General features: G+C 29.9%; 1 protein-coding gene across 1 annotated transcript in view; it reads right to left on the bottom strand.

Annotated features, from left to right (window-relative positions):
• Window positions 1-21,930, bottom strand: part of LOC135962320 (GTP-binding protein Di-Ras2) — a 149,517-nt gene extending 127,587 nt beyond the window's left edge. The window contains exon 1 of the mRNA XM_065514180.1: window positions 21,710-21,930. Within this exon, the coding sequence (XP_065370252.1) occupies window positions 21,710-21,874 (165 nt within the window). The 5' untranslated portion in view covers window positions 21,875-21,930. The remainder of the gene's footprint in view (window positions 1-21,709) is intronic.
• Between the last annotated feature and the right edge of the window lie 391 nt (window positions 21,931-22,321).

Below are 22,321 nucleotides of genomic sequence, written 5' to 3'. Positions count from 1 at the left end.
ATGGATCCATTACGAAAAGCCGAAACGTAAGATATCGGATGTGAAGCCCTGCCAACTAGCCGAATCAACACCAAAGCCAGATATCTAAGGTGCTAAGGTAATTTTCTCTATTAGGTGGAAGTAAAAGGGTTATATCTATTATGAAACTGACCAGACCATCACATGTCTGAATACAACTGATTAGTTTGAAGCGAATTAGTATGAATGTGTTCAAAAGAACTTCATCTTCAAGATCAACACGTTTTTTACCTTTTTTCCCCTATTCGGGACCATAGGTAGCAAACCGATCAATATTCAAGGCAACAATCAACTACGAAAATGTACCTAAGATCTCAATAAACAACTTTCTAGAACATATTAACTTCCTAGGAATGATTCTTAACACCGCTTAGGTAGGTTAATATAAGTTAGTAAGAAAAAACTAAAAGAATTAAGGCCATAAACTATTAAATTGCACTCTGCTACAAAATGAATCTTTTTGTCAGAACTTGAAAAGCCACCTAATGGAGTTTGTAGGCGTAGAGGACATGCTAAAACCGTTTTAAAAGATTTTGAAACAGCCTCAAAATTTTGAGTTATTTTGAAAAAACGGTTTTAGGGTAGGTCGTAGTACTTTAGTACCTCTAACTCACACATTTTTAGACAGATTTCAAAATTTTAAACAACTAAAGTTAAATAAAGAATTAGGCTTTCATAAAATGTATGCATAAAATCTATATTCCTAGAAATTGTGTAAGTTTTATAAATAGTTTCGCTTTCTTTTTTATTTTTTTTCGTAATTTTTCAATTTCAACAATAGTTATTTTAAATTTTTTCTATGAAAACCTATTTTTCTTTGCAAAGTTTATTAAAGACAATTTTATATAGACAAAAATGAGACATTACTTATTAAAATCGGTTTCTACTTGCAAAAGTTATTAAACTTTTTCGAAAAAAATTCCACAAAATTTACCTTGTAAATTAAAAATTGTACAAAAATTTTTTTTTATACAGTTTTTTTTTTTTATTCATATGGGCTGGCGGAGAAAATACTAAAAAAGGTGTTAATGAAAAGTTGAATAACTTTTAAAATTTTCATCCAATTTGAATAATTAAAACGATGGTTTGTTAAGAACTAAATTTCCTTAATACATTGGTATAAATTTTTATAAGCTTCCATATCAAAATAAGCAATGAAAAGCGACTAAAATCAAAAAAGTTGATAAATTTAGTTTTTCTTTTAGATATTCTTAACAAAAACAATACTTATGACTTACAAATGTATCAAAAAATGCACGTCATTTTAAAAAGCATTCGGTTTTCTTTCCAACTCCGTTTAAAAATTTAAAGTCGGACAGAGACTGACTGAGTTACAAATCGATAAGTTGACGAACATCACTGAAAACGGTTTTTTAGAATAACTTCTGAATTTGAGGGTGTTTCTGAAATTTTTCGACACAATTTCTAATGTACTCGGCAAGCCCTATAACCCACGCTAGGGCGTTTTCCAAGTTTTTTTTTCCATCGTAGCACCGTGTTATTATAAGCATACTTTTAGGCAGCTTTAAAAAAAAATTATTTCTAAATTTATTTCGATTTTTTTTTGCGAATTTGGTCTTGAAGATGGAGTTTTTTGTTCTTTATGACAAGCTACAACTATAACTTTGCCTCAGAGAGTAAATTAAAATTGCGAACTGTTTGCTAGATATGAGCCTGATAAAATTATCACTTTTTTGCAAATATGACACTGAGGCCCCAAATTTTTGGGGGCCCATAAAAAAAAGTACATGACTTTGGGTAAAACTGGCAGACACTGGTCTTTTTTTTATATGGTTATATTGCCATGACTTAAAAAATTACACAAAGTGTTATCAAAATTATCAAATTCAAAACTCAAAATTCAGTAGAAAATATTGTTTTTGAGCACGTGAATACTTGCTTTAATTACGAAATTATTAAAACCAGTTTAATATCTGATAAATATTTGAAATGAAGGTGTCTAGAAGATAGCTTATTTTCTGTGATTTGAATAAAATAAAACTTATTGTCTGATTTTTATACCCACCATCAAAAAAGATATCGATTTTGCCATTCCGTTTGTAACACATCGTAAAATTTATCTCAGACCCCCTTAAGGATATGTATTCTGGTTGCTTATAAGATTCTAAGACGTTCTAGATATGTCCGTCCATCTGTTTGTTGACTATGTATATATAAGGTCATAGTAAGCTGGGTCAAAATCGGGAAAAAATATTTTTGTCATAAATTTTTTTATAAATATTGAAAAAAAAAATTTTAAAATAAAATTGAAAAAATTTATTTTGAAACAAAAATTTTTTTTACCTAAAAATATTTAAAATTTTTATTTTAAAATATAATTTGGTGAAGGGTATATAAGATTCAGCACATCCAAATATAGCTCTCTTACATGTTTTATTAAATATATTGCTTCGTTATAAACATCTAAATGGAAATTAGCAACATTGTGTTGCACTATGGATCACAATATTTTTTATCACACATTTCTAGTAGAGGAAGAAGAAATATTTGCATATTTGAAATTAAAATTTAAGGACATTATTTAACATTTTATAAATTTATTATAAAAATAATGAAGAATTATTTCAATTTAAAAACATCGTCCTATTTTCGAATCTTATTGGATTAATTTCTTGATTGATTTTAAATTTCTAAATTAAATTTTTATTGAACTTTTTAAATATCAACAAAGATATTATTGTGTTCTCCAATATCCATGTTATTGAAAATATTATCTGTTATAGCAATCAAAAATTCAATATTTCCCTAGTGCATCTTTTTTTAATGAAACCAGTTCTTAAATGTTTTCAATAGAACCCATTTTCAAGAGAACCTCTACCCTCTATTACTTGTGTGCATGGATGTGCACATAAATGTTTGCATAAAAAAAAATATTGTAAAAACTTTTCTCTCTTAAAATTATTAAAAAATATTTTTAATGTTACAAAAGTTTTGTGCGTTTATAAACACATCTATCTCCTTTGCCTTCTCATTCGTCAAGCGTATTGCGTCGTTCTGTTGCCAATGTATATAATTAATTTTGTGGTTATTGCTGGTTTGAAAGCAAGTAGTTTAGGGTGTCATCACACAAAAAAAAAACATTAATCAATGTAACCAAATAAAGTGAAAATAGTTCTTCTTTGAAAATTATAAAATAAATTTCGGAACAGGCCCAATTATGACCAATTTTTTTCTGATTTTCTTTGGCAACATACAAACAGGGAAACCCTAATGTCCTGTTTAAATATTTGAAAGTATTTTAACCAATAATTAAATCTCTTGTACTAGTATGTATGTGTGCTTGTAACAAATTGTGTATTTTGAATTTAATTAATAATTAAAAAGAATGTTCTTGTTTAACACCAAACATTTTTGGGAGAATTTGATAAACTGTTTTATTAATACAAAAAATCAACATATATGATGTATATTTTAGCTATGAATTACTTTAACATTTCATGTATTTCAAAACAGTTTTGCATCACCATATTCAAGACTGTAATTTTTTTATTTTATATTAATTCAACATAAAATTTATCATTAGGAAACGGATACTTGATATTGCATCAAAATTATGTCATATTATTCTTATTGGATTGTTAGTACTATACTTGAAGGTTTTTGTTATATAGATATTATCAATCAGGGAAGAAGAATACAAAACTTCACAGAGAAAACAGATTCATTATGGCAATATGGGTGCCCCGATAGGCAAGACGATAGTGTGCTAAACTATCATTCTGAGTGTTGCGGGTTTCAACTTTTTTCCGACCAAATACACGATTTCGCCTTTTCGAGTTTTTTTTTTCTACAAAAGTCGATTGTTCGAACAATTGAGCAATCGACTTACAGAACCCTAGTTTAAAATCTCAAGTTTTGGACTAAAATTTTAAGTTTTGGTTCAACAGGTTAAAAAAATAATAAATGTTGACAAATAGTTTTTATACTATTTTAGTATCAAAAAATGAAGTGTCTAAATTGAGTTTGTCATTCCGTTTGTAACATATCGAAATATCAGTCTCACAACCAACCAGTAACAGTGTTATATTCATCTGTGCCGAATCTTGTAAAACTTAATTCAAATAGATATAAATGAATATTCGTTCAAATGAAAAATAACATTATAATAAATGAAAATTAAACAGAACAAAAACAATCACCAAATTTTACTTTAATTTAATAATATTTTTTTTTAATATTTTTAGGTAAACAAAATAAATTTTTTTTTCTGAATTGTTTTTATACCCTTCACCTTCGTGAGAAGGGTATATATAAGTTTGTCATTCCGTTTGCAATTTCTACATTTTTCATTTCCGACCCTATAAAGTATATATATTCTGGATCCTTATAGATAGAGGAGTCGATTAAGCCATGTCCGTCTGTCTGTCTTTCCGTCTGTTGAAATCAATTTTCTGAAGGCCCCAGATATCCCCGGGATCCAAATCTTCAATAATTCTGTCAGACATACTTTCGAGAATTTTGCTATTTAAAATCAGCAAAATCCGTCCATAAATAACGGAGATATGAGCAAAAACCCGAGACAAAAAATTTCATCAAAAAACACAATGTATTGCATGCTTTGACAAAAAAGCAACAAAACGTATGTTTGGATGTGCATGCTTTGCTTATTTTATTTCTTTTGGCGTTGTTCTTGTTTTTTATACAATTAAACGTATGTTTTATTGCATGCTTTGACAAAAAAGCAACAAAACGTATGTTTGGATGTGCATGCTTTGCTTATTTTGTTTCTTTTGGCGTTGTTCTTGTTTTTTATACAATTAAACGTATGTTTGGATGTGTGTTGGTTTCATTGCCTTGCGTATTTTGTTTTTTCTTTTGGTGTTTTGTTTCGTTTGGCGTTGTTGTTGTTTTTTGTGTTCTTGATAAATTTAGGATGCTGTACGCTGAAAGTGGGCAATGTACATACATATATACTAATTATAAAAAATAATAATGCATCCACAACAAAGGTGAAGGGTATATAAGATTCGGCATAGCCGAATATAGCACTCTTACTTGTTTTTTTTAATTTATAAAATTTGTTTTTATAGAAGAAAAATTTTGGGTTAAAAAATATTTTTCCCGATTTTGACCCATTATAGGTCCAACTTACTATATACATTGTTATATATATTGTTGCAATGGACTTTGAAATATTTATCATTAGATATCCTATATCCTATCTATATTAATGACTTAGTAATCGAGATATACATAAAAAATAATCCAAAAATCGAGGTTGTCCTGGTTTTTTTCTTATATCTCAGCCATTTGTGGGACGATTTTGTCGATTTTAAATAACAACCGAGCCTGAAGAATTCGCGATATATTGATGTATGAATTATTCTTCGGTTTTTTAGAACTGAAAAACAAGCTCTATATTATAAAGTTATTTTGTTTTTTCGAAACTCTAATACGAAATATTACTTATGATTTATTTATATCTAATTGAATATTACTCATACGCCTTGGCCCTATAAAGCGAGAGTTCTATAAAGTATGATCAATAAACATTCAAACTAGTATATGATGAGCTAGAATTCTCAGTTTTTACCAAATAGTATATTTAAGTTCTTATTAAAGAGTGAGCTAAGAAAAACTTATACTTGTATTAAGTTAAATAAAACTTAAACTATAAAAACTTAAAACTAAAAATTCTAAAAAAACAGAAATTTAAAATTGTACAAATTCATTATACATTAAAATATTTGCATATTACTCGGTATTTATAAATTTATACACTTTTTTCCAGAAATACTCGCATTCAAGATTTTATAGTTGCTTCCGTTACTTATGTAGATTATGTGGTCCACTTACTTTTAAAATCGAACAAGTCCTCAGATATCTTTCCTGTGTTCTTTAATTCTTTTTTCACAGAGCCCTATCTATACCTTTCCACAGGTTGAAATTCTGGATAGTTGGGTGGATTTGCCTCCAGTGCTACAAAATTGATAATGTTGTATTACGGGGGGACATTTGTGTATTGTAAAGATATTGTACATTTTCAATACCAAACAACCCTTATCAACAGATAGCAATTCTAGAAAATTTCAAAAAGCTAGCTCATTTCGGCCCTATCGTGTTTTCAACTGTCATGGACATAGCTAGATCATCTTAGAATTTCATAAGGACCCAGAATATACATAATTGGGTGGGTCTGTGATGAATATTTGGATGTGTTGCATTATGGTGGCCCTTAATAAATAAAAGTTCGAATTTTGGCAGTCTCACCCACCAGTTTGCTGAAGTTTGGTAAACGACAATCATCCCAAAAAAATTCTAGTTAAATCGGTTGGATTTAAGACGTGCAGCAAGCCCTCTGAAGTTTTGAGATGAATATACTAAAGTGAAAAAATGCATTTTTTTCAGTTATTGTAAAAATTTTGGCATTAAAAAATTACTTTTGCAATTTAATTTAAAAGTGTAGAAATATGCACCTAATTATCGATCTAATGAGATATAAAAACCAGAAATTGGTTAAAAGTTATTAAAAATTCTCCAGGCCATTAACATGTCTCAGGTCGCTATAACAAGAAATTTAGGAACAAAATTTACATATTTTGAAAAATATTAAAATAAAAGCTTATTTTTACTTAGAATATATCCATATTTACTTGTACATGAGTTTTTGTCTTCGTAGGATACCGTTAACCTATTCGCAAAAAATTTAATTTTTTTTAACGGCAATTTCAAAACTCCATTTTCAAATATTTAAAAATTTTGTTAAACTAATTTTAGAATTTTTTTATCTTCACATTGAGATTTATTAAGAATATAATAGAGAATAAAAATATGAAAAAAGTATGACAATACCGCCTATAGTTTTCTGGTACCTGCGATTTAAATTTTGCGATTTTCGAATTTTTGGGCATATTTTGGAGAATGAGCTCAATTTCCTTACTATTATGAATTTTAAGTAAAAAACCTATTCATAAGATTATGGTCAAGGTAATTGTAAATGTAGTCTGAAAGATTTACTAAAATGGGAAAACGTTAACCTTTAAATCGTGAAGGTTAAAAGTCAAATTTTTCCATATTTGGAATTTCTCAAGGAAAGATAGCTAAATGGATGAAACTTAAGAAAAACATAACACGACGTCTGGTATTTATAATAGCAGCACAAAAATGAAAATTAAGCCTTAATGGCACTTGGGGTTAAAATGAAACCAAACTTTTAAATTCATAAAAAACTAGTCAGTTTCAATATTTGATTTTTATTTATTTACTAGTTGACCCGCCCGGCTTCGCCCGGTTGCATTTACTAATATTAGTTCTTCTAGTTTCTGCAACCCACTGTTCTTATTTATTTGCAAATAAAATATCTAAATTTGTACTGCATACTTTAGGGAGCTTCTTTTATTACAGTTGACTGGCCTCAAAAAAAGAAAATTTCCGAGTTTTACCCGGAATTTTTTAATTTTTTTTCTTTAGAAACCATCTCCTAAAAATTTCGAATTGAATAAAAAAAAATCAGCCAAATCGCTCCAGCCGTTCTCACGTGATGACATTACATACATGGACCATTTCATTTATATATATACATATATAGATTTGATTAACTTTAGGTTTAGTTTTGCACACCATTTTCGAGATTTGTTCTCACAATTTATACTCCCTGCAATGTGTTTTCAGAATATAATAAAAGCGATAATTTCACGTCCAATTATTCCTGTGCGTACGCTAACTAATTTGTACACCATTTAACAGAAAATATTTTTCTGCTGCATATCTATTCATTGAAAGGACAGGCATAAATTGCGATTTTATTGATTCTATGAAGTTAAAATAATGTGCAAAATCGCATCATCTAATTTAATTTCAAAATTATCAAGAAAAGATATCCTTATTTGGAAGCGACATTTATTTAAGAAACAGTTGACTATTTCAAGAAAAAACAAGTAAGAAAGTATGGTCGGTCAAGCCCGACCATATAATACCCTACACTAAATAAAAGAGCAAATACATTTTTCTGTTAAAATTTCAATAATTTATATTTTTGAGTGATTTTCGGGAGTGGGACTTATATGGGTGCTATGACCAATTATGGACCGATAACCATGAAATTAGGTCGTGTGATTTGTGTCTATATGAAAGTTTAGTATGTTGAATTTTGTGAGTATACCAACATTTTTAAGCGATTTATGCACGTTAATGTGATTTTCGGAAGCGGGTCTATATGGGAGCTATGACTAATTATGGACCGATCGTAACAAAATTTGGTGACATGAATTTGTGGAGATACATTTATAAATTAAACATTTATGACCGATAAAGTCCGATAAAATTTCGAGAGGACATTTGTATGGGGGCTAGGTGAAATAATGGACCGATTTCAGCCAGTTTCAACAGGCTTGGTCCTTGGGCCGAAAAAATAGCATGTACCAAATTTTATTGAAATATCTTCAAAATTGCGACCTGTACTCTGCGCACAAGGTTTACATGGACAGCCAGCCAGCCAGCCGACCAGACGGACGGACGGACGGACATCGTTTAATCGACTCAGAAAGTGATTCTAAGGTGGGTGTTAGACTAATATTTTTGGGTGTTACAAACATCTGCACAAACGCATAATGCCCTCCCCACTATGGTGGTGTGGGGTATAAACATAGCTATTTGACAGAAAATAAATACCATAAACGATTTAATCAGTTTTTAATCAGGGTTCATCGCAAAATTGTAAAATGAGTGTCAATCTATTACTTACGATCTAACAAACATATTTTTAATCCCTTTCACAACAAGTGGTGATGGATGCCTTTAACAATATTATTAATATGATTTAGGACATAAAAGGTCATTGTACTAAATATTTACTTTGAACTATACTTTACTGTAGACATTCTTGTTGCAAAGTACACAAATCCTTTTCTCTTACAAATAAATTCTTAAGCGGAAATTGTTTAAAAACAAAGTTTTTATTGACCACTTTAATGTATTCTTCAATTTTATTCTGTTTTAGAGCTCTAAATAAATAACTATGTATTCTATTAACCATTTTGTCTTAGCAAACATTTCTTTGGTAAATAAAGCAAAAGTTATTAACGTTACGAATTCTGTTTTAGAGTTCTATTAATAAAAGGTGACCCACAATTTAAAATTTCACAAATCTGATTACAGAAACGAGGTAGTACACGACCAAGAAATATTTCATGCAGTAATTTTATCACCCAATTTAGGCAGAAATAACTCGTTATTATGTCGTGATATCAAATACAATAGTTACTGCTTCACAGGGGCGGATTCAGGGGGGGTGTGAAAAAGAGAATTCCCTTCCCACCAAAACCAAAAAGTTTTAATATAAAAAGGGTAAAAATATAAAACAAATTGTTGACCTGGAACCGTTCCTGCTGCTTCACAAGCCTCATTTTCGACGAAGTATTGTCCAATGTTACCTACGGCTCAAAATTCGCATCAAAAAATGACTCGTGGATTAAAAAAGCCATGGAGGGGAAATTGTGCTTCATTGCTGAGATTGATTTTCCTAGAAAAATTTTAATTTTTTTCTGAAGTATCGTATGGTGCTCCAGTTTTACTAACCCTTAACATTCAGCTATCAAACAGTAATTTTTTTGTTTGAAACACTTGTGTGAATTTTGGTTCACCCTTTTGTTTATTGACTCAAAAAAGGTCTTTGAAGTTGCTCAAAGTTTTTGTGTAAATAGTGATAAAAAAGACGTCATTATAAAAATGCTCGTAGTTTTAGAAATTTGTTTGTTTCTTGCTGATTTGAGTACATTTAAGTATTGGATATTTTACCAAATATTTAAATGTTTAAATCACAAAATGTTTAATTTTTGAGTTTTGAAATCAAATAAAATTTATAAACCTTATTGTCTTTGTTGAAGTACTTAGTTAGGTACACATACAACATGATTGATTATTACCAAAAATAAACTCTCAATTGTTTAATTATTTACTCACAGGCAAAATTTGAACACAAAATATAAAATTTGCAAAATATCTGGCAGCAATTTGATTAGTTCGGAAAAAAAGTCCTTATTGTTTATTTATTGACTCGTAGGCATAATTTTAACACAAATAAAATTGCAAAATATCTGCCAGCAATTTATTGTTTATATTTATTAATAATTTATTTGATATTTGAAAAATTTTCAACTCAACAACATAACATTCGTTATTGTCTGTGGGACAATATTTGCATTTGCAGCAGCCTAAAGGATGGATGAATAGATGGATGATAGAATTCATGGACAAAAGGAAATGCAATACATATATATGTTTATATATTAGGGTGGTCCTTATTTTGAACTCTTTTTAAATTTTCGTTGCTACCAAGCTGTAAATATTTAAGGAAAATTTCAGCTAAATTACCCATAGATGTTTAAAATTAAAAAAAAGGATGAAATCTATAACCTTTTATTATTTGATTAAGTGTTAAAGTGGGGACCAATTTTAAATTGGAGGATTTCAAGGAAATTTGTTTTAGGTCATAAATTTGATAAAAATTATTTCTTTTTATATCTATGGTCAAGACTATAACGAATACTAAATATAAAATATGTTGCCATTTTAAAAAAATATTCAAATAATAGAAAATTTAAAAAAAAAATTATGTGAATTTTTTAAAATAAAATTGCAAATAAATTTAAATTTTTTTTTCGATTCGACCGTAACGATTATAAGTGATATCAAAAAAGTTATTTTATAACAGTTATTTTGTGACTTAAAAAATAAATAACCATCTAAAACAGTTATTACTCAACGTTCGTATGAAACTTTAAAAAAAAGAGTTTTAAAAAACCGTCATAAAAAACTCATTTGAGGAGTTTTGTTTTTTCCATCATAAAATAAAAGTTATTTGAGGAGTTTTAATTTTCTCAACCATATATAGGGTTACAGTAAACATATATATGTTTGTGGCAACCATATTTATGATGAATAATTTTATCATAATATGTTGTTCTCAGATTATGATAAGCCTTAAGACGAGAGCACCATAATATGATAAGTCCTTCATCATATAAATGGTTGTCACAAACATATATATGTTTACTGTAACCATATATATGGTTGAGACAATCATGTGAATCGTAAATTAACCATATTATGGTTACCACAATCATGTAAATGGTTACTGTGACTATAATATAGTTAAAAAACTTGTAACAATATTGAAATGGTTACAGTAACCATGCCCAACTATATTTTTTCTCTGCGTGTAGTTAATCAAAATTCCATATCTCGGTAATAAATAACAATACATTTATAATTTTTGGTACAATATATAATAAGGATATTACACTCATTTTTTTCAAAAATTGGCGTAATTGGACAACTGCCACACCCACTCCCCATATAAGTGTAACTATAAACTTTTTATTTTTACTAAAAAAATTGCAAACTAAATCTGGGCGTGGTCCGCCCGCTCATCTGAGTTTAATAAAATCGACTCCTTTTAGGCAAGCCAATCAGAATATGTATTTTGAACTTTTGTTTTTATACGATTACATTTTTGCCAAAATTTTGAAATTTTTTGCAATTATAATTTAAGCGTGTTTCTAAATGACTTTTTTCAAATGTGTAGCCCTCATTTTTAATATAGTTTTTCGCGACATCCTTCACTTTTCGAGCTTTTTCAGCATTCTAAGCACCAAATATCAAAAATATGTGAGCGCGAAAGTTTGCAATTATAAGATGTGACTTTTGCAAAAACAATTTATAATAAGGACTAAATTCATAAAGTAAAAATATTAAAAGTCCGTGGAAAAGAAAAAAATAAACACAATTCTTTACATGCATAACAATAACAAAGCAGCGCGAACATAAACTAACAAAACACCTCACAAAAATTCAAAGTTGGACATCAAAACCAGCGAGGCCGCTTTGGTGTATGGGAGATAAATCAAAGAGATGCAAAAGGATACAGCTGAAATTTCCAATTTTAAAATCTTGGAATATTAACTAATAAACCAAAAAAAATCCCATTGGAGACTTCAGGGGGGAACACAAAACCATATAAAAAACATTTTTTTATATGGTTTTAATTAATTGAAAGTTGCGCTTAATTTTCCACTTTTTCACTCTGCAAAAACCAACTGTCAACATGCTCTCACTTTTGAAGCTATTTTTGAAGAGTATAGTTGGAATAAAACAAAAGCAACTATAAATATTAAAATCTTGTTTTTATAAGAAATAGTGATGACACATTTGGTGACAAACTTTTTACTTTGTTTTTTTATTTTTGGCCTATGGGATCGACCAGTGTGCGCTGATCAGATCATTACAATTTTTAAAGCACCTTGCATTGCAATTGAATAAATTGCCATTAAAATAAAAACAAGTGGGATTTTAATATACTATTGTTTGATTCCTATTATTAAATTGTTGCTGGATTTTTTTCATAAAAAAATAATTCAAATATAACGATTTTAAGAGCTGATTTAAAAGTAGCATAATGCTTTCAAATAACAGTGCTGTAATAGCAAACTGTAACATATCTGTGGGCATTATTAAATAAAAGCTTTCAGTTGACCATTGATCGTAAGTTGGCAACGCTGTATATTCGAATATTCAGTTAAAGAACATTGTAGAAAGTACACCACAGATGGCGTATGTATTAGTAAGATCTAGAATATTCGAATTTTGACAGTTAAAGAGCAATCTAGAATGCAGATGTCAGTGTTATAAATAGTGGCAGAGGTTGCAGTAGTGAGTAAGTTTATCAGAGACGCTTCTCGAATAAACATCAACTGAGTGCCTTAAAGTGTGTTGTGTTTTTCAAGTAAATTCGTGTACATTAGAAATTGTGTCTGTATTTCTGCGAATTTACAAACGTGTATAAAAAACATTGAGTGACTATTTAATTCTGTTGTTGTTGTTGTAAATTTGAATAAATAAAGAGTTGTTACCATTTTCAAACTACTAAACGGCTTTTATTTGCAATCAAAAGTATCCGGTTTATTTAAAGGAAATAAACAAACGTTTTAAAAAGGTTAAAACCTAATAATATTTTTAATATCACCATAGATTCTGAAAGAGCGCGTCTATACGAATCTATTGGTATATAACATTATAGGTCTCCGTTGACTCTAACATAGTGATTTTTTGATTTAAAATTTTCTGGTTAACCGTTATTTACGGTCCCTGCAAAAAATTAAATTTTTTTTGACGTCGTTTCAAAACTCCATTTTCAATTTTTTTAAAAATTTTGTTAAATAAATTTCAGAATTTTTTGATCATCACTTTGGGATTTATTGAGAATATAATGGGGAATAAAAATTGTGAAAAAATTATGTTAATACTTCCTATAGTTTTTCCGTACCTTTTGTGATATTTCGGTAAAGACGTCAAGTTCGATCAGGCTGAAATTAAATGCTAGGAACATTTAAAAAACGCCAGTAGTATTATTACTTACAAATAGTTCATATTTTATTGATATCAATGAACTTAATTATTGATAACAACAAATTTTATTATAATTTAAAATTATTTATAAATTAACGGTAATGGTATTAGCCTTAATTGCAGCCAACCTTGAAATTTTCAACACTTCCTAGAATTCGTACTCCCACAAACACTAAATCCTTCTAATATGGAAAGTGCAAATATAGTACAATAATGCCTATGGAAAATATTATACAGAATTTGTGGTTGTAGGTGTCAATATAAAGGGAGTTCCAAAATTGTGGAGTAAGGTGTTGTCAAAGAAAAAGTAAAACTATTTGACAGCTTAGAGTTAGACACGAGAGAACAAAGAATCATTGTTTAACAATATTTTAAAACTAATGAAAGTTTTTCGAACAAATCTTCCTTAGAGCTGAAGCACATTTTCACCTTGATTGTCGCAAACCAAATGCTACAGCGAAAATGAGATTACTCAAGCAGTAACTGCTGAAGCGGATCAGACATTGATTGGTGCTCCATATAGCGAAATAATAACATGCCTAAATTGTATGATACATTTCGTGACACCCTTTATTAAAGGTTGTATGTGGTTTAAGCTTTTAAGAGAGTAATAAAATAAAATTATTTAAATACCATCTAAAGAGCATGCATATATTAAATACTAACAAAATATGTTGTAAACCATACAAATTCTATACTGGAGATATAATTTGGTGTAGGTTTGTGTATTTTATTTAATTTGTTGTTTGCAAATATTAAATAATAAAATAAAACAAAAAGATTTTGTTGAAAGTGCAAACAACAAATGTTTATTAAGTATCAAATGCTGTTAGAATTATAATTTTAGATAACTAAAATCAAATTTTCCTTTAGCCAAATATTTATAATAAGGCATAAAAGGGTGAAACTGGTTCTAAATTAATTAATAGAGAAGACAGGTCTGTATGTAAAGATAGAGCCAGAAAAAACTTATACTTCTATTAAGTTAAATATAACTTAAGCCATTCAATATAAATATTCTCAAATTCAAATATACTACAAATTCATTAAACATTAAAATATTGGCAATTACTCGGTCTTTATAAATTTATCCACTTTTCCGGAAATCATCCCATTAAAGATTTTATAGTTACTTCCGTTACCTTCTTGGGCGTGATACCTTTTCTTGTGTTCTTTAATTATTATTGACAAGAGCCCAATACCTTTCCACTGACTGATGTTCTGAACATTTGGGTGGATTTGTCTCCCATGGTATAAAATTGACATTATTGGTTGAATACCACTCAAGGGCCTTTTCTCCTTAATGGTATGATGCCAAATCGCGCCAGATATATGTAGACACTCTGAGCTGCATATATATTTCTGTGTTTATCGTGCCTGATGTCATAAATGGTTGGCTTCTTTTGCCACAACTGAAACTTCTTGGCGAATTTAGTTTGTTGTTTGTAAAGGTAGTTGTAGTTTTTTGATTCCAAAATAATCCATTGATTTTTATCTTCGATATCTCATTTTGTTGATATTATATGCGGCAAAAAATTGGATATTTTCACGTAAAAAATATATTTATTCCATCAATTTGTTATTATAACTCCGAAACTACTGAGGCTATTAAAACGTAATATATAAACAGATTAAAGGTTATGTAAATATAAACTTTTGTGAGTTTACTTCAATAATATCGGAATAACCCTTTTAGAGTTATCATAAATTATGTGGAGAAACATCTAGAAAAATTCTCAATTTTTTTCAATAATTTTACCATTTTTGTAGGTAACCATGATGCATCAAATCTATATAGTGGTTAGTGAAACCTTTCTTTGCTGTTGACTTGTGCAATAGATGACACTTTAAAAGTAGACACTTTTTTTAGCAAACTCCAACTTTTTCCAAAGGCGCTACGAACTATGTCCCCAATGAACAAAGTCCCCAAACCGTAAATGAATTAAGGCCCCAAAATTTTATATAGAAAAATCCAACAACGAAATTTAGGGACTATGTTCATCTTTTGGGGATTTATTTCTAAAATTGGGGATTTAATTCATAATGAAATTAATCTGGGGTGTATCAAAAATTTGCAAAAAGCAAAGATTCACCTCCTCTGGGGTGTATCAAAAATTGGCTTCGCTCAGAGAAGTTGTTTTGCATTGCCGGCCTTTGGCCGGGCGCAAAGGTTTTCTCATCTAGGGTGTATCAAAAACTGGCATCGCTCAGAAAAGTTTTATTTGCATTGCCGGCCTTCGACCGGGCGCAAAGGTTTTCTCCTCTGGGGTGTATCAAAAACCGGCTTCGCTCAGAAAAGTTTTTTTGTATTGCGCATTATGGGCGAAGCCGGTTTTTGATACACCCCAGAGGAGAAAACCGAAAACGGTTTCTTTTTCATTTTGGTTGGGGATTTATTTCATTTAGAACTTTTGGGTTTTAAATAGAGATGCCAAACGGGGAATCCCGTTCCCGAAAATCCCGGGGTTTTCGGGATTTCTTAAACCCCGAAGCCCGGGATTTTTTAATTTTAAATCCCGGAATTTTCGGGATTTTCTAAATCCAGTTCTTCATAAATAAATAGGGGAAATTGTCATTTTTGTGTGCTTTTTTTATGCATTTTGACATTCTACATGCCCGAATATCGCTCAACTATTGCTACAACATAGTTAATTAAGGAAAGCGGTATTTTTGGTTTTCCTTGAGGGGAGCTCTGGAAAATCAATTCTTCACATTTTTTTGTAAGTTATCTAACAAAACTCAATTTAAATCCTCTTCAAACGAAACTGATTTTATCTCAGATGAGGAGCTCGAACAAAATGAAAATATTTCAATTGCTCAAAGGCTAAAAGATATTATTAATAAATGTAAAAAACCCAAATAACAATAACGAAACCAAGTTATAATGTAGATTTGCAACTTGCAAAAGAAATATGTAGATCACTTTATTTCTGAAGGAACAAGAGGAAAATACTTGCAGATTTGTTATAAGTATTTGCAAACGGTTTTGCCAATATGAAAGATGTTTTTCGGCAGCAGCATATGTCGAAAACAAAATTTGTTCGTGAATGGCAGAAGAAACCATAGGTGCAATAGTATGCTTTTTAGTGTCTAATAAAAATTAATTGCTAAATAAAAAAATTACTTTTAATTGTAAAGACATAATTATGTACGTTTCTTTCTTATAATTTTCGGGATTTTAGATTTCCCGAAAATCCCGAAACCCCTGGTCGGAATTTCGGGATTCTTTACCAAATCCCGATCCCCGGGATTTTCAAAAATCAGTCCCGATTAGCATCTCTAGTTTTAATTCATAATGAATTAAGGCCCCAATTTTGTGGTTTTAATTCATTTGTGGTTTGGGAACTTTGTTCATTGGGGACTTGGTTCGAAAATTAATTATTTGAAAAGATAGAGGCATTCGGGAAAAAATAATTGTATGAGATAGAGAAATAACAAAAATCCAAATAAAAGAGTATAAAAAAATTAGTTTGTTATGGAATTCACACCATAGATGAGGGCTATTTTACTGAACATTTTACCATCAAAAGTTCAATTTCATGAAAATCAAAGATAGGGGGTTGTGAATATAGGCCCTAGATTTGTTGTCATATTATTCAAAAAAGTATTCCATGAATTTTTTAATGGTTAAAAGTTCCCTCTCTTTTTTTCGTTGCTATTTGTGTTAATTGAAATTAATATAAAAACATGTTTCCAAACAATCTTTCATTCTCTTATTCCTAAAAAAAACTTTTACTTTATATTTTCATTAGTTCGATTAGCAATAAATTAATAGAAACAAAACTATTAATACTATTTATTAAACAAGACCACATTCTTATGCTCGTACACATCAGTTTGATTTGCTTTTCATGTTGAAGTGGATTGAATTTTCTTAAGTGACTTCCTTCGAACACAGCAGCAAAGTGGTCAAACAGTATTTAGCTCTTATGTTAATTAAGGGACACATTAAATCATGCTCTTACTTTACTCCACCTACTTAACTATAAAATACAAAGGACTCAAACATAATTTCACTATTTCCAATGTTGTTGTTTTGTTTTTGAGAAAAACATATAAGAAGAAATATTAGCAAACATTTTACACAGCCATCAACTTATATTGCTATTAGTAACACACTATACAAGTTACTAGGGTAGTACCCAAAAAAAAAAAACAATTGTCACAGAAAAAAATTAAATGGCAAAATTTATCAATCATAAATTACATGATATCTCAATCCGTTTGAATTTATAATTGTTCAGACCTTGGAAGCATGGTAAATCCCCAAACTTCATAATAGGCGCCACCCTAATAAACACACATGCAAACTGCTAGATATAAATGAGAGTATAGGAAGTGAAACATTTTATAACGTGGCAATAATGAATTGACTTAATGACTGGCTGACTGACTGATGGGTCTGCACACTGTTTGCAAACAACATGGTCAAATCAAGTAGACATTTTCACTCAATAAGTAATAAACTGTTACAAACTTTCCTTTAAAAATATATACTCCCACATATGCAATCAAATTTTGGCAAACAAACATATTGGCAATAAGGTGTCCATTAAAGGCATATTTACAGTTTTCCAACATACGCCTACATATTCAGCACCAAAAACTGACTGGACGTTAATGTTAAATGGAAATTGAAAATGCTTGCAAATGTCTTTGACTCACTGTCAGACTTTGATTAATAATTAAAGACAAACTAGCAATGATAAAGAGAAATTTCGTAGTAGAACAATACATGTGGTGAAAAATCAGATGTAATGCTTTGTTAGTTGCTTAAGTATATTCTACATATACACTGGATAAAGAGAATTTTGATATAGAGTTGATTACTTAAATAATTTACGTGGTTATTGAGTTAAATAATTCGATATTGTTGAATTATGCGGCTCTTAACTGAAAGGTCAACACTGCTCCTATTAACAGGCATCTGTCAGTTGACACCTGTCAAGATGTGAACAAGCTGTGTCATTTAGTTTCTGTTTGACAGCCACTAATAGCAGACTACCTTGTGACTTGAGGAAAAATTGCAGAAGAAACCATCACTCAAATAAAGTCTAAGCTTGATGAATACTATGCGAACTCTGCACCATCAATTTAAAAGGTAAAAATGTGGTTAATTGAATTTCTATGTGGCTGTACAAGCACAGAAGATGCCGAAAGCACCGGACGCTCAGTTGAGGTCTCTACATCCGAAATAATTGAAAAAATCTCGATATGGTGTTGGCCGATCAGATACTGAAAGTGCGAGAAATTGTGGATGCCACAGGTTTCAATTTTGAATGATCACTTGGCTATGAGAAAGATTTCTACTAGATGGCTGCCTACTTTGCCTACAATAGGGTGCACAAAATGGTACACAAATCTGCAGCTTCCATGAATTTGGCTACTAGATAATACTTCATCTGCCCTGTTCTCCTGATTTAGCACCGAGTGAGTATTTCTTGTTTCCTGAAGAAATGTCTATCCCAACGATGAAATCATCTCACAAAAAATACCTATTTTGATGATCTCGACAAATCTTATTTTTTGGAAGGGATAAACAAATTGGAGAAACGTTGGACAAAGTGCAATGAAATACCCCTCATTTTATTTTTATAAATCTATGAGTAAATGAAATAACCATATTTTTATTGGGATTTAAAAAAAACAAATCTTTTTTTGAAAATATTGCTACTTTTAAACTAAATCGAAACTACAAGTAAATTGTTTAACCTGTAAACGATATCGGAGTTTGCTTAAAATTTCAGCATATGATTTTTAGATGACACAGAACTATTTCAGATCTTAGCCAAAAACCGTTAAATTCCAATATAAGCTCCTCTATAATAGGTCACATTATGCAACACCTGTTAAAAAGTATTTAGAATGAAGTGGTTGGAATGTTTTGCCCGCTTTATAGTCCAGACCGTGTTCCATCCGTCTACGATTTGTTGCGATCAATGTAGAACGCTTTCTCAATTTTGTATTAATTTAAAGACATTTTAAAAAGCAGGTAAACAATTAAAGAAAAATTGACAAGAATAGAATTTCGTTTAAGGTCATAAGTATAAATGGTATAATAAGACCTTTATAATGAACCTAAATAGACGATTAGGACTATAAACTGACTTAAATATGACCACTGATTAGGGCTATAAACTGACTATAATATAACCCATGATTAGGACTTTAAGCTGACTAAAATATGATATTCGATTAGGACTACAAATTAACTATAATATAACCCACGATTAGGACTATAAACTGGCTAAAATATGACCATTGATTAGAACTACAAACTGACAATAATATAACCCACGATTAGGACTATAAACTGGCTAAAATATGACCATTGATTAGGACTACAAACTAACTATAATATAACCCACGATTAGGACTATAAACTGACTAAAATATAACCCACGATTAGGACTACAAACTAACTATAATATAATCCACAATTAAGACTACAAACTAACTATAATATAACCCACGATTAAGACTACAAACTAACTTTAATATAACCCACGATTAGGTCTATAAACTGACTAAAATATGACGATCGATTAGGACTACAAACAAACTATAACATAACCCACGATTAGGACTATAAACTGACTAAAATATGACGATCGATTAGGACTACAAACAAACTATAACATAATCCACGATTAGGACTATAAACTGACTATAATATAATCCACGATTAAGACTACAAACTAACTTTAATATAACCCACGATTAGGACTATAAACTGACTAAAATATGACGATCGATTAGGACTACAAACTAACTATAATATAATCCACGATTAAGACTACAAACTAACTATAATATAACCCACGATTAAGACTACAAACTAATTTTAATATAACCCACGATTAGGACTATAAACTGGCTAAAACATGACCACCAATTAGGACTACAAACTAACAATAATATAACCCACGATTATGACTATAAACTGACTAAAATATAACCCACGATTCAGCCTACAAACTAACTATAATATAAACAACGATTAGGACTATAAACTAACCATAATATAAACAACGATTAGGACTATAAACTGACTTAAATATAACCCACGATTAGGACTATAAACTAACTATAATATAACCCACGTTTACGACTATAAACTGACTAAAATATGACCATCAATTAGGACTAAAAACTAACTATAATATAATCCACGATTAAGACTATAAACTAACTATAATATAACCCACGTTTAAGACTATAAACTAACTATAATATAACCCACGATTAGGACTATAAACTGACTAAAATATAACCCACGATTAGGACTACAAACTAAACTTTAATATAAACCAAGATTAGGACTATGAACTAACTATAATATAACCCACGATTATAGTAATATGCTTTACTTTGGAATAGAGTATACGAAATTGGCTTGATTCGTTCTTGGCCTCAAAAGACGAGCAGTTCTTTTGGCTCGGAATCCATTGGCTAATAACACTATGCAACAAAATCAATTTTTTTCTAAAATTACAAGGTCCGACCAATACATTTTGATAGAGGAGACAAAAAAAAAAGACACGTGTATCGGCGTTTTGAAAGTTTACATCTGAATTTCATTTGAGGGCGGGTTAAAGTTTCCCAAGCGTTCTTCAGTGGGTGCGCATTTTAATTTTTTGGGGTACTTTAAAATAAAATTCTTAATAAATGCTAAATTAACTCTAAGCTCTCTTTGGTTGTGTCTTATTTCTGACTTTCTGGCTGAATTTTCCGTTTTGGTGTATTCAGGGCCTTATAGTAGAATTTCGCGGACAATATTTTTGCGGAACATTTTAACCCCTTAGATTCCTGTTGTAATGGGTTTGGTGTTGTATAGTGTAATTTTAATAAATTTATATTCTATAAATGTTGCAAAATAAAAGTAAAAACTTTTAAAAAATCCTGCGTAAATTTATTTCGTCATTGATTCAAAATCTTTTTTATTAGCAAAATGAGGAATTTCGAGTATTTCAAAAGATAAGTATGTAGCTATTCTCACTCACAATATCATATTGTGTCATATTTTCAATAAAAATCAAGAAAATCGTTACTTTAAAGAAAATAATCCTCAGTATCAAAGTGTCAATGATTTTTAAGAAACATAAAATAACGATAAATTTTCAAATCTGCCATGGCAGCATGTTGGCAATTATACTGAAAATAGTAGAGACTATTTTGGTTCTCTTTATGTCCAATTAAAATTTAATTTCCTTTCTTGTTCGCTTTCCAAATGTGCTAACAAAAAAAGTATGCATGCAACATGTACTAACTACAAAATGGATTTATACGTTTTTTTTCAACTTTACTCTAGTAGAAACTTACTTACCTTCAGTGTAACACCACCCAAATCGTATTCACGATTGTATAGATCTTCAACAGTGGCACGATATTTATCTGTATACGTTTTAAATAGGAAACGTTTGACAATACAACTTTTTCCCACACCAGCTCCCCCAAGTATCACCAGTCTTATACGTTCCAAATCTGCCATTATTGTTTATTACAAAAACAACAACAACAACACCAAAAGGTGCATATATGCAAAAGTTCCAGAAGCAGAACAGAAACTAGTGATAGGTTAGAGCGAGTAGAAGGGGTTTAAAAATATGTATGTATATTTGTTGAATTTTTAAATTTGTTGTTAGGTGTTGAAATTAGTTGCTATACTGCTCTTGTTTTTTTGCTGATGTTGTAGTTTTTAACAAAGTATATTTTTTATTTAGTTTTAGTTTTGTTTTCCTTGCTGTGCTTCGAGTCAATAACAGTTATTTTTTGATTAGTTGAAAAATCTGCAAAAAACAAATAAATGTGAAAAAAGGGGAGAGTAAATTGTTAGTTATTTAATTGTATTTTTGTTGAAAAGGTAAATAAGTGACACTTTTAACCACATCAACCACATTAGTAGGGTAATACTACAAAATAAATCGTTGTATGGAAT

The sequence above is a fragment of the Calliphora vicina genome, chromosome 5, assembly GCF_958450345.1.
Source record: "Calliphora vicina chromosome 5, idCalVici1.1, whole genome shotgun sequence".
Lineage (NCBI taxonomy): Eukaryota > Metazoa > Arthropoda > Insecta > Diptera > Calliphoridae > Calliphora > Calliphora vicina.
The sequence above is the reverse complement of the archived record's forward strand: the minus strand, read 5'-3'. Positions and strand labels throughout refer to the sequence as shown.